Raw genomic sequence first — 14,622 nt, forward strand, 5'->3', positions numbered from 1 at the left:
TGGTGAGAAACCTCTGTGGTCTCTCCAATTGTTGCAGGGGTCTGGTGAGGTACATGCAAAAAGGAGTAAATTATTGGTCTGATGAGGGCTGAGTATAATGGAATTATAACATCCTTAGATCTAGATGCAATGCCTTCACTATAAGGTGTGCCACGTAGAAAGATTTCCTTACTACAGTGGATAGGTGGTGGTCAAAGTTCAGATTGCTATCAACCTGAGTACCCAGATCACTTACCATTGGGTCTACACTTAGGGAGGTGCTGTCTATAATGTCATTTGGTGGGATGTCAGCTTTCCCAAAAGGAACAATAATGCATTTTGTTTGCATTTAGCTTTAATCCATGGGTTTGGTATGAATAATTTGTCTGCACTAACTCTGTTTGCATATATTAACTGGGGTACTCAGTGATTGCTCCCAATTTACAATCGTAAGTGAACTTAGTCAGCCACAGGCCATCCAAGTTTGCCTGAATTTCTGAGAAATAAATTCCAAACAGTAAGGGTCCCAGCACAGAACCCTGTGGTACACCACTTGAGACAGTTTTTTTGCTAGAGGTGAAGTCACTCACTTTGACAGTATAAGCCCTGTCAGTGAGTCAGTTAGCTACCCTTCTGGTAATGTAGGGCTTAATTCCCAATTAGAAGGGTTTTTCTATAATACCTTAGTGGGGGACTGTGTCAAATGCCTTGGCTGTGTCAGGATAGGTAGTATGCACTGCCTTTCCGTCGTCCAGAGCTTTGGTGACTTTCTCAAAAAAGTAATGCAGAAGTCAAAACCACCAGCTGAAGCAATAATCCACCAGCGAGATTGGAACAATTTGTTCGCACACTTATAAAAATAGATTCAAAAACAGAACAATGAGACAAGCGCTTTCGCCTGGTATATTCCAGGCTTTATCAAGTCTAACAACCGTAATAATTACACCAGGTTGTTTAAATAGTGTAAATTAATTGATCACCAGCTACAAATTAGTGTTGCTCATCTTCTTTTATATTTAACCCCTAGTAAACCAGAAACTAAAAAACATGAATATAGTCAAAAGACAAAGACAGACACAACTATAACTGAATAAATTCAGTTAAATAATTTACAATTAATATGTTTTAAAAAACAGAAATATGTCTTAAAAACAGGAATGATTATTAAAATTTCACTAAAATAGTTGTAAAATGTGTGACTGTCATTTTCAAAAAATGTTGACAACAGCTAAATCCATGTTGAAAAATAATAACCAATCTTTACTTTTGATAAAACCTCCACATGTATGCTAGTAACAGTGTGACAAATTATTTTTATTTTTATTTATATTTTCATTTTGCCTGTTTTTCTACGATTCATTTTGTCACACTGTTACTAGCAATGCTTAAGTGGCTATACAGTGGTTTACTATCAAATGACTGAAAATCAAAAGACTGAATCCAAAAAAAGACTGAAAATTCAAAATATTGAAAAAATTTTTAATGCAAGGAGCAAGCCCCCCTGCTCCCCTCATGTGGTATATACCAACTCCAAGATTGCACACTAGTGGAAAAGGGGCAAATTCCATCATTCAATATTTTGAATTTTCAGTCTTTTTGGGAATCAGTCTTTTGCTTTTCAGTCATTTGATAATAAACCACTGTATACAGTGCATTGGTGTGCACCTCTGCATAGGAGTCTGTGTTATCTGTGATCAAGGGGGTTTTGAAACTTCTTAAACCATCACTTAGTAGGAGATAATTTGTATTTGAAAAATTCTTAGGTGTTTTTGAGCTTGATGGGGTATCTGGTCTTATAATTACATCAAACAAGACTGATTTATGGTCCCATCTTACCAAGGAGGACATCACACTGGAGTGTGTGCAATGCTTTCCCATGTTAGTGAGTACTGTGTCCAGGACATTTGAGCCTCTTGTCGGTGTGCTGACTAGCTGTTCCAGAGCATTTGCACTGACAAATTCTAAGAACCTCTGAGCCAGCATGTTTTTGATTAATTATGTTTCCTAGTTGATGGTAGGATAATTAAAATCCTCATGAGTAAGGTGTTGGGTTGTATGACAAGTTACTCCAGTAAGACCAGGTATGCATTTCTTGTTTCATGGTGGGGGAAATGTGGCTAGCTATGATATGGTAGGGGGCTTTGCCTATAGTTTACTAGACATGGAATAGCTCAAGAAAGTCATACTGTTTAACCAGTCCTGAGGTGTACCTATCCTTAGATACACCTCCTCCTTTGGCTCTTTCATGCTCAATTTGTTCTCCGAATGTATGGAAGGTATTGTAGCCCTGAACAGTCAGGGTGCTTTCCATGCCTTTGAACCAAGTCTTGGTGATTGCACAGACATCAACATCTTCCAAAGGCAGGTGAGGAGTGCTTCCATGGAGTGCAGTTTCTTGTTTAGAGACCTAGCATTAAGCAGCAGTATCTTGAGTTTATCTAGAGAGGATTTTGTTATGTTGGGAGATTGGTTATTTTGACACAGTCTAAAAAGGGCACAATAGGGGTGGTTAATGCCTTTGCCAGTATCTGAAAGCCTAGAGGAGACAGGTGCAGACCATCTTTGGCACAGCAGCGTGGCCTGTTAACCATGTATTCCCATATTGACAGATATTGTATCCCTTTGGACTGACACCAGAAGCTAAGCCAATTGTTAAAGTCAATCATTTTTTGTCTGTATTGTGGCATCATCCTTGGAGGGTTAGAATGCTGCTTAAGGCTAGGCTTATACCTGCCTGTGACACATAATCCAAGACCTCAGTCATGTCTCTCTTCATATAGCCCAGTGAGGTACGTCTCAAGTAATTTACATAATTTACACCCGCATGGACTATGACAGAGTCATATGAGTACTTGTGGTTGTGTGACATGAGTGCTTGAGTGACTTGACAGATCCTGGCACCTGACAAGCAGCTAACCATAACCCGATCCTTATCCAGCCTGGGGAGGGGAACATCTATGTGTCTCACAATGGAGTCACCTATAACCAATACATTAGGTTATGTGGTGTTACTCCTTATGGGCTTCTTTGTTGCAATACTGGTGTGTGTGTTATTATGTGTTATGGTTGTTGTTTTGCATTGTTATGTGTGTACATGGTTTCTGTTTGGGAGGCCTCTCATCTTTTGGTAAGATATTAATAAGTACCTCCGCATATGTTGGTTTATCTGTTGTGTCCTTATTTAGTGTGGGAAGTGTGTATGTGCTGACAACCTGTTTGGCATTTGATATGTCCTTACGTGAGAGTCTTGCTTCCAATTTCATAGTGTAAGTGCATCTCTCTAATAAAGTATTTGTTTGTTTCAGGAGTAAGTGGTTGTCAGTATACATGAGACAATTGTTACATTGCCTCAGGATGCCCGTGTCTATATGGCTAGCCAGAGAGATGATAGGAAACTGCCCGTTTATGATTGCAGACTCTTACTGTATGTTTTATTAGGGAACTTATTTGAATAATTTGACAGGACTGTGCTGGTAACACATAGTATAAGATGGAACTATAATTATGTAGTCCATGCTTGATCTATAAGGCAACACTGCTCAGTGCACAACTGAGATGCTCCTAGAGCAACAGAAAAGCTTGGAAGAGTTTCACTGGCAGCTGTTTATGGAAAAACTGAGCTTCTAGGCTTTTGCATCTATACAGGGTACTGCTAACTGCCACAGAATCAAGAGCAGCACCACACAAATGCAAGGTTTAAATACAAGCAAAATGAAATAAGTTTTAAGCTAACTACCAATCAGGAATGTACACAATAAGCCTCCCACTAGCAATCCCCAACTCAGACAGATTAGATCAGCACACAGCTGCCACAAGGATGCAGAAAAACACCTTCTTAATGTAGAATAGCTGGTTTGGAGCCCAGTTGTAACAAGACCACACAAACTACCTACAACAGCCTTATAACTAACAGATACAGTGCAATAGAATCCAACTAACTACTTAAAGAAACAGTAGACAGTACATTTTTGAACTGCTGAAGTACAGTGTCAGTATAAAAGAGAATAGAAAAAATATATATATATGTAGAGCCCTTTTGTGTGTTTTCCAGCTCAGACAGACCAGGTAAACACCTACTGCCACTAGATGAATAATCCCAGTCCAGGTTTTTGCCTTATAGTTTTGGTCGGATCCTCATAAAACTTCAGATTTTTCTGGCAAATCACTGAGGACTGAAGTCTGTAAATAATGACACAAATTTGAATTTCACACTTTATATCATTCAGAAAATGTATGTTAACACAAATCATGCTACTCTACTTTCTAAATTTATAAGAGAGACATTTAAAATCTGTCCCTATTTTGGGCCTTTGTCCCCCATTATTTTAGGCTTTGTCCAGATTTCTGAGAGGTATGACTCCAGTGCATGTGCCATCAATATAAATGATTCAGAACTAGAGCTCATACATATATCATTACTAGTGAGCTGTACACTGTAAAACTATGAAAAATGTTTCAATATATTAATGCACAAAGGATTGCATTAAGAAAGCTACTGTTCCTTTACCTTAATCTCATCTGAGGTTGATGGTTTTAAATATTGTTTTAAAATAATGATGTGAAATATTGATCTGTGCATTTGCAATACAAAAAGAGAAAAGAAGATGACAGCACAGTAATGAACACAGCCAGTTCATAATGGTCTCTATTATCTTACGTTACAACATCCATCCACATTGTCATGCATCTGTATCGATTTAGTAAGAAGTCATGTAATGGATTCTGCAGACAGTTACAATCCACAGGTGTAGCACTAACTACAAATACACTCATAAAGCAAAATGCAATTGCTACAAATGCCAAGAACATCACATAGCTTTATCTGATTAAAGGCCATGCTTTATCCCTTCGATGTACCAACCTCTTATCTTATTATACTAAAGGACTAGGGAAGCAAAGTTCAGTGGATAAGCTACTATAGGTGGCATTAAAATGTGAATGTCTTGTACATACCCAACAGGCAAAGATTAATTCTGAGTAAAAGCTGCCTTGTTATGCACTACTCATTTGTCATTAATCACTGCTCATAGCGGACTATGCGCACTATATGATCTTCCGCTTGTTTCAGGAAGTTCAGCTATGCTGCTGGGAAGCCTGTTGTGGTGAACATTGATCCATCTTCTTCTGCAGATTCCCCAACTAATGGGTCTGCTGATTAGAAGTGGAAATAGAAGAGAAGAATGAAGTTTGTTTTGTTTTATTTCTGTTTACTCACTACAGGAAGTGCGGCTGACTTTAAAAGTGGGGAGCTCTTAAACTTATCCCATGACAGATTTGGTAGGCTTTTCTGCAATTCACTGAAGCATTGTTGGTTGAGTCTTTTGTGCAAACAATTAAGTTTGTGATGAGTTTCACCACAATGTATTGTCTTGTGTGAACCAGAAAAGGGATTCTGAAGGGTTTTTGCCCTTTTCTCTTCTGTTATAAAACTGTGGAGCTGGGGAATATATAATTAAGGGGGAGGGGAAGAAGCCCGCACTTGTGGCTGCAGGGGGTTTTGCAGGTGTCTTGTTTTGCACCAGGTTTATATCTGGTTCCTAAATGTGCTTACTGTCTAGGATATTCATGATGAAAATGAAAAGGTAGCATTTGAAGATGCAGCATCTGTGCTTCACCTGGCAGGTAGCTGTTTTTCACACTTCTCAAAACTGAGGTGGAAACCTTCAAAGCCCCTGGGCCAGTGGAAAACACGGCTCAAACCACAGAGTCCTTCACAAAAGCATTCTATGGACACCTACAGGAATGCATGGATCTTGCCATCCCAAATAAAACCAAGACTCACTCCTCCAAAGGCAGGAGACCTGTCTGGTGGACCCCGGCCATAAATAAGCTGTACAACAAAAGGAGGAAACTACTACATGATAGAACAAGATCCCAAAAAGGGAAGGCATCTCTGATCAGTACTAGCAAGAAACTACGATCCCTCATAAAATCATCTAAGGCCAGCTTCGAAAGAAAAATTGCACAAGATACTAAGGACAACCACAAGGCATTCTTTAGTTATGTCAGGAACCTGGGTGACAACTCCCAGATATGCTCCGAGTTAGTGCAAAACGACAAAAAATACACTGAACCAACAGACATTGCCGACATCCTGGCAAACAGATTCAGTGCAAACCCCCCCCCATCCCCCCCAAAAGAGCAAATCTCCATCCCAACAGAGTGTAACCTCCCAGACATCACAGATGATTAGGTGAGAGCTGCCCTCTCCAAAGCAAAAAACACAGCATCAATGGGACCAGCTTAAGTTCCTGTTCAACCTCAGCCTTACCACAGGATATGTACCCAAGGAATGGCGTACAGCAATGGTGGTCCCGCTCCACAAGGGTGGTGCCACAATGGACCCCAGAAACTATCGCCCTATAAGCCTGACTAGCTTAATCTGCAAAGCTATGGAGTGTATCATCATGGAACTTATAAACAATGATATCAGAAACCTTCAGACACTGGATCCTACCCAGTTCGGCTTTGTTAAAGGCAGGTCTTGCCTCTTGAACCTGGTCGACTTCTTTGAAACAGTTACCAGGGCCATAGACGAAGGGAAAGTGGTCCACACAACCTACCTGGACCTCGCAAAAGTCTTCGACACAAAACCCCAGGTATCATAAATAAGCTCACTAGCTTAAATATCAACCCCTATGTCACAAGATGGGTTGCAAACTGGCTCAGGGATAGAACCCACATGGTCAGAATTGCAGGTGCCTTGTCAGACTCTAAACCAGTTACAAGTGGTGTTCCACAAGGCTCAGTCCTGGGACCTCTCTTGTTTGGTATTTACTTCTCTGAGGTACAGGAAAACATGAGAGGACTATGGCTGGCAAAGTTCGCAGATGACTGCAAACTAGGTACCATAATAAACTCCCCAGCTGACACAAACATACTCCAAAAGGGTCTCACAGAAACAGATAACTGGTGCCAGAGTCATGGCCTAAAGCTAAATGCAAAAAATGCATAGTCATAGGTTCATAGGTTCATACTAGGCTATCTGCCCTAGGGCATTTATAAGCCTAGCCATAATGTGCCCCTTTTGGAAAAACAAAGTGACCACAGACTACCGCATATGAGGTAACACACTAAGTACGGAGGAAGTAATTAGGAACTTGGGGACCCAAGCAGATAGTAATCTCTCCTTTGACAGTCACGTTGCCAAAGTGGTCAGAAATACCTTCTATATAGCTCACCTCATCATGAAAGGTTTCACATCTAGATCAAGAGAGGTCTTTGTGCTACTCTATTCATCACTCATCAGGCCCATAATTGAATACAATGCCCCATTTGGGATGTACCTCACCCGACACCTGCAGCAACTGGAAAGACCCCAAAAGTACCACACCAAGAGGATAATGGGACTCAAACAGATGCCCTATGCAATTAGGCTAAAGAAACTCTGTCTCTACTCAATTGCTTACCGCCTACTCAGAGGAGTGCCTGACATATAAGCCATGTCCAACCCAGAATTAATGGACATGCTCCTTCTCAAGAAATCCAAATCCCTTAGAGATACACGTTCTAGAGACTTAAACCTGAGCACAGAAATAAATAGGACATGCTGGAGGGACAGATTCATATCCCAGAGACTCCCATCACTCTGGAACAAAATCCCAGTCCAGGTTAGGCAGAGCCCCTCACTGACCCTCTTCAAGAGAAATCTTGACGAGTGGATGGGAGATCGTAAGTATACCCCAGGGATCACTTCCGGGTCTCTGCTAGACAGAGCCACAATAACTAACCTAAAGGGACTGTATTCTGTGACCTACTGGTCATAGGCACAGTCTACAAATAAAAAGGGTGGTGAAAGCCAAACACACTCTGGCTAGGCTTGTAAATGCCCTAGGGCAGATAGCCTAGTATCAACCTATGAATCTATGAACCAGCTGCTTCGTGTTATCTCTGAGAAGCGGAACCATGTGGAAATGACAAGACAGGATATGCTACATGGTATGTCACTTACCTCTATTACCCCATGCAGAAAATGGTCATTCCACCAGAAGTTGATATGTATTGTGCAACAGAAAGGTCTGAGATCTTCTTGTCTTAGCTAGTTAATAATAAATGTATAACATCTCTGCTCCATGTAATAGTGCTGAGACTCACCATCTGCACATCAAATGACTGCTATACATCTCTTTGTGTATGTGAGGTGACTGATGGATGCCTGCAATTTTGGCACATATCAACAATGAACACATCTCTGGGAGGTGCATAGTATTTTTGGTTTCTTGTCTGCACTGAACTGCTGTTCTTGGACTTAGCATCAACAACTGACAGTTACATGTTATTTGTTTTCCAGTGTTGGTGTTCTTGTTGTTTGAGATATATTGCATTTCTAATATTTTTGTTCTCATGGATATGTATAATTGCCCATATTTCCACTGGCAGGAGAGTGCTGATAAGGTACCATGACCTGTCAAGGTGCACCTTGGTACAGTCATGAACCAGCCAACTGTGGATGACTTAGATGTCAATGCACCATCCACTCACATTCAACCAGCTGTGGGAGACTTAGATGTCCATGTGCCATTCATTCACATTTGTTATACTTTTCTCTGGCTGGTCTTTCACCACATCATATACTTCTTTATCTGCATACACATTTTAAGAGACATTGTCGATCTGGTTTAATGCTAACCATATGTCCTAGGAAAGTCATAGTGGCTACAAGCAACGTAAGGAAAAGAAGACTTCCTATATTTGGCATTCCCAAGCATTATAAGATATTTAATTACTGTATCATATCCTGGACCTGCCACAGGGCATCATTACATGGGGATATGTCTTGTGAAATCACCATGGGAGGTGCCCAGGGGATATCCTCATAATGTGTTCAAACCTTTTCAGCTGACTCATCTAAGCAAAGAAAAATAGTGGTTAAATTCTAAAGTCCTCATTAATTTCTGCGCTCCTCGTTTTATCATGAACAGAAAGCTAAAGTGTTCTACAGAAGAAGTTCATTTCTCTGACTTGTATCAGTGATTGCATTCTCTGTGTCACTCCAGAAAGCTCGTGATCATAAGGCTGGGGATGGGTGCATACATTAACAACGCTCTTGCTTCACAAACATCTGCACTATTGCCACCCCTGTATGGGTCTTTTGGTGAACATCCTTCTTCCTTCTACTCTCACTCATGAGCATGATTCCAACATATTTACATTTCTACACCTGAGGTTGCCATTCTGCCTCACATAATGAGAGTAGCAGAGTTAGCAGTATAATGTTTTATGGGTAGGAGTTATGGCCTCTGGTTTGGAGGCATTGGTTTTGCTCTCAGTCATTTAATGATCTGTGACAAATCTCTTTAGTGCATACTAGAGAACAATGTCACATTTGACTAAGAGGAAAAACATAATAAATAAAATAAAATAAAATAATCTGCAAACAACAGAGATACAGTCATTATGTCCCTAAACCGGATACTCTGTACAGCTTTGATGTACTTTGATATCCTATCTATAAAAATGACTAACAAGAGGAGACAGGTCATTCTCTAGCTGGAGTCCTGCATCTACAATGAATGTACCTGATGCACAACCAAGAATGTGGATGAAAATCTCAATGCTGAAATATAGGAATGGAATGGCATATGACAGCTACTGTGTTTCTTTACTCATGTACCATTTTCCATATGACATTCCATGGTAAATGGTAATATGCTTCCTCAAAGTTCACATAATGCATTTAAGCAGTACTGGCCACTGCCCATTTCTCCTCTAGTATCTCTGTGAGGGAAATGATTTGAGCCACCATTCCACAGCCAGGATAGACTCTGTACTGTTCCTCCTAAATCACTGACTCATGTATTGAATGAAGTCTCATTTCCAATACTGTGGCATATGTTTATTACAGAGGCTAAGGAGTATGACACTTTTACAAATAGAGCAGTAACCCCCTTTTGAAAATGGGTAGCACTAACCCAGTTTTCCAACTCAAAGATAGTGTGTAAGCTGTAAATGTGAGCTAAACACAGCACAAATCACATTTCAGTGTATTGGCATTTCCATATGGATCTCACTCACTACTGCAGCTTTACCATAACTGCACTGTTTAATCATTGCAGGGCCTTATCTGCCAAAATGGACTCAGTTCCTTTCTCTGAAATGGACTCAATTCCTCTCTTTGCTTCTGACACTGCCTCCCCAGATAGAGGCCTGACTACTTATATTCACAAGATAAGACCAGCATTTTTTCTTTATTTGCTGGGGGCAGCCTTTGTAGTTTCCTACCTCTGCCTAAATTCAGTAAAGGAGAATTAGTTTTCTACCTCCGCCTAAATTCAATAAAGGAGATTTTACTAAGGCAATTTTTACTGACTGTATTATGAACAGTCCTTCTGCTCTGACAAAATGAGTTACCTATATATCTCAATACATAGTCTAACTACTAAAACAAAGGCTTTATTAATGATACCACTGAGTATGTGGTATATCCGAGTATTGCATCAAGTATCCAAATCCACTGAGTTTCATGAAGGGTTAGAGGAAGCTAGTTAATCTCACTGCTTAGCATACAGACAAAGTTTATTCCAGAGGTTTGAAAAATAGCTTTAGAATACAAGCAGTCATACTATTGCGTAAAGTTAAAATGCCATTAAAATGTGTAGCTAAATTGTCATATGAAATAACAAGAATGGTAAAGATACTAAAAATGACACTATGAATATATAAAGGTAAAATACAACATATATAAAATGGCTCTCTTTATTGGAAAAGCATAATACACCTGCATGCCATAATTGCACAAGTAACAGAATGGACTTGGGTGGCATAATACTGAGATAGTGCAGTCCATTTTCTGTTTCTTTGACATGTATATTTTAATAACCACAATTCTTTACACCAATATATCTTAATAACTATACATTTTCCATTTGAGTGATTCTTGTGAGCAGGTGTACCTAATGTGATTTAGTGTCTATTGCAATTTCTCAAGTCCCAGGCTCTTGAATACTACTGCTATCATGTGGTCAGGGCTCAGGCATCTTGTAGCTTGTCCAATCGGTCACTCGCCTGTATTTGGGTGGGGTGCAGCAGCCTTGGGGAGAGAATGGAGCTGGTACATCTTGTCCAAACACAGTAGCTAAGTTTGGACAAGGATAGTGTGGCAGCCATGGGGAGAGAGAGTGGAAGGTGGTGGTATTGCAGCTTAAGGTTTCATGCAGAGATTGAGGGTGGGGTTAGCTTTAAGAAAAGGGGAACTTTAGGTGGGAATGGGAGAAGAGTTTAGGGTTAGGACTTAATTGGGAAGTTTAGGTTTAGAAGCCAGGAAGGAAGTTTTAGGTTTATGTAGCAAGTGGGGAATTTTAGGGTTAGAGAGTAATCAGGGACTTTAGGTTTGTGGAGCAGGAATGGAGTTTTAGGTTTAGGGAGCAGAAGGGGGCTTAGGGTTATGGAAGGGGACTGGAGTTTTAGGAATAGTGAGCAATAGGGTACTTTAGGATTAGGGTGGGGAAAGTGGAGTTATAGGTTTAGGGATAGATTGTAGACTTTAGGGTTAGGGAGGAGAGTGCTATGGTTAAGTTTAGGGATTAAGTGGGAGACTTAGGGTACTGGAAGGTCTATGCAGTTCATTAGGATAGGATAGAGGAACAGCTGACTAACAGGTCTGGGCTAGTGGGAGTTTAGGCACTTATGAATTAGTGCAACAAGTAGCGAGCAAGTGTCTTGCAAGCTACTAACATGTGAGCACTTGTGGCACACCCTGTGGTTTCAGTTGCTTTTTTACTTCTTCTCTACTAGCCCCCAAAAACAGTAAACTTGAAAGCTTAATATTTAACACCTTTTAAAAGGACATGAATGCACGCTGATCTTGATTTTGCTTCATGTTTTGTCCTTTTAAAGCCAAATAAGTGCCTGAGTTTTGTTAAACATTAGTAAACATATCTAAATTTGAATGTTGTAGCCTGTTCCTTAACCATGAGGTTCCACAATGTTTGTGAATTGTTATGTATTCTTTTACTTTTGTGGGAGAGAGGAAATACTATTTATTAAACCTTTTTTTATTTATATATCCTGTGTCATATTCATTTGATACATATAAAAGCTTATGGTAGAGAATTGGATGATATGTATTTCATATTTCATTCTGTGTAGAATTTTATAATGGTTGTAAACTTTAGTTATTAGGATTATCACCCTTAACATTTTAGCAAATTTCCTTGCATATCACAACAGTTGTTTTCCTCAACCATATCAGAGTGCAAGTTACTTGAGTAGCTGGTCTATTACTTCAGTTCTTCTTTTTTTGTGTGTTTCAGGGAAGTGTCCGAGCCCACTGAAAAACAGAGATTTTGTGACTCTACGGTCCTGGCTACCTCTTGGCAATGACTATATAATAATTAATTATTCTGTCAACCACCCGGTGAGTCTGAGTTTTTAAAACACTTCCTAAACTGATAAAGTTGGGCCATAAATACAGAGATAATGTAGAAGAATATATCACAAACAGACCAACTTAGGATGATGATTCAGACTTCATTTGAATTTGCTATGGCAGGAAGAACAAACAGAACAAAACAGAAACAGCAAAGTATCTGTAAAGGAGGTTTTGCATCATGCGTGCTGTGGTTCACATTTGTTAGTAGTGATATAGAAATTAAACTGGACTGTTGCACAGCTATCTGGTAGACATGCATATGATAATGCACTGGCTGAATTACCTAGCTGTTTAATACTGACAATGTAGTGTTTGCTTTATCTTTGCTCCAAGGTGCAGCAAACAGAATTAATTATAATCCTCAGGGTGCAGTGTAAAAAGGTGCTTTGCATTATATTGTGGGAGACTTGCCACCACAAAAGCAAACCAATGAATATTATCTCATATGTTCAAAAAATATTGAAGCAGTTCTTGATTAATTATGCTCAACTTTCAGCTAAAGGAGTATAGAAAAACTCTACAAGAATCGGTAAATTGGATCACTATGATTTTTAGCTTTTATATGTGGGATTTTAGAAACAATGCATTGCCATTAATGCAGATTAAGTAGACATTTAAAACATCACACAATCAGAAGTATAATCTTGAAACAAGCAAGTTGTATTGTAGGAAAAAAGGAGTATAATTTAAGGAAAACAGGTGGAAAAGATATGAATGTCTTTTAAATTTCTCAAATGTAACGTACGCTGCGTGAATAAGTTTATGTGTGTGTACCCTGGAATGGACATGGTGTCCTAATCAGGAGTGCATTTCTGCTTTGCACACTGTACTTGCTATGATAGTCTCTGGCTGCCTGCGATGGAGAATAGAATAAAGAAGGTACTGGAGAATTAAATAATGATTGCTAGCAAGTATTAACTGTATAATTATTACTATGGAGATATTGTCATCATGGTGACATCTGGAGTGTAACATAGCAGGTTATAGATGTTGTTTTCTACCTTGTATGGGTTATCTGGCCAGTCCCTTAAGGCTGTTACATTTTTATACTGCGCAGCACTTGAATCTCATTGGATACATTGGTAACTGCACAATTTTTTCCATGAGTTGTCCTGTAATTCATGTGTAGCCATGGCAATGAAGGCAAGTTATATGATTAAGTAAATGTGTTAGATTTTAGAAATCTTTTTTTCAGAGAATAGCAGTCAGCCATAGATTATATACCTAATATTGTATAAGAATACAAGCTGGATACAAATTAGTTTATGTGGGGAAGCAATACCTCTCAGCTGTGACAGATTTTGCATAACCCCCCTTATTTTCCCTAATATTTTTGCAATATTTCTCATAAAATCTTTGATTCTCTTGTAAATCACTGAGAATTGCTGTCAGTGAACAATGCCAGACATGTGAGTTCATATTTCTTGTTCAGAAAAATGTACATAGGTGCAAGACCAGTCCTATTAACTTTTTAAATGACCTAGAGCAATATTTTAAAATTGCCCCTGATTTGGGCCTTTCTCCCATCATTATTTCTGGCTTTATCCATGATCCTTGAGCAAAGTTGAAAACTTTAATGATTGTCAAGATTTCCCAGTTGGTGTAATCAAATATCATACAATGACAGGCCATTAATATTCAAAAATTAACACGCTGATTGGCCAACCCAACCAGCGTGCCCGTTGTAAATCTGAGAATATACTAACTGAAAAAGGTCCGGTCGCCCGGACCTTTTCCATTAGTATATCTCCTGATTTTTTTTTTACTTTGTTTTGCTCTGCAGAGGTAGCAACAGAGAAAGGATGATCTCCATTGCTTTTTCTAAGATATCTTGCTATGTTATATGAGTTGAAGGACACGTATAACATAGCAAGATATCTTAAAAAAAAAGCAACAGAGATCTTCTTTTCAATGGACAAAGGAAGATCTCCGTTGCTTTTTTTTAAGATATCTTGCTATATTATATGAGTTGAATAACTCATATAACATAGTGAGATATCTTAAAAAAAACAACGGAGATCTTCCTTTCTCCATTGCTGCCTCTGCATAGCACTGATGTACTGCATAAGCATGGGAACACAAGTCACCCACGCATGCGCAGTACATCAGAAATGCCCCAGGATACTGGAAAACTGTGGAAGGGCAGCACAGAGGCATTATACAATGACATTATTTAAGAAAAGTAAGTATTTTTTTCTTAAATAATGTCATTGTATAATAGCGATAACCCACGACTGGGTGTGGGCAATGCTGGATTTACCCACAGTTGGCTT

At 39.3% G+C, this 14,622-nt stretch overlaps 1 protein-coding gene across 1 annotated transcript in view; it reads left to right on the forward strand.

The window, feature by feature from the left end:
• LOC122799984 (START domain-containing protein 10-like) overlaps nucleotides 1–14,622 on the forward strand; it is a 751,875-nt gene that overhangs the window by 392,258 nt on the left and 344,995 nt on the right. Inside the window, exon 4 of the mRNA XM_044069425.1 lies at nucleotides 12,231–12,334. Within this exon, the coding sequence (XP_043925360.1) occupies nucleotides 12,231–12,334 (104 nt within the window). The remainder of the gene's footprint in view (nucleotides 1–12,230; nucleotides 12,335–14,622) is intronic.

The sequence above is a fragment of the Protopterus annectens genome, chromosome 4.part0 (assembly GCF_019279795.1).
Source record: "Protopterus annectens isolate FY-2018-M chromosome 4.part0, PAN1.0, whole genome shotgun sequence".
Taxonomy (NCBI): Eukaryota; Metazoa; Chordata; order Ceratodontiformes; family Protopteridae; genus Protopterus; species Protopterus annectens.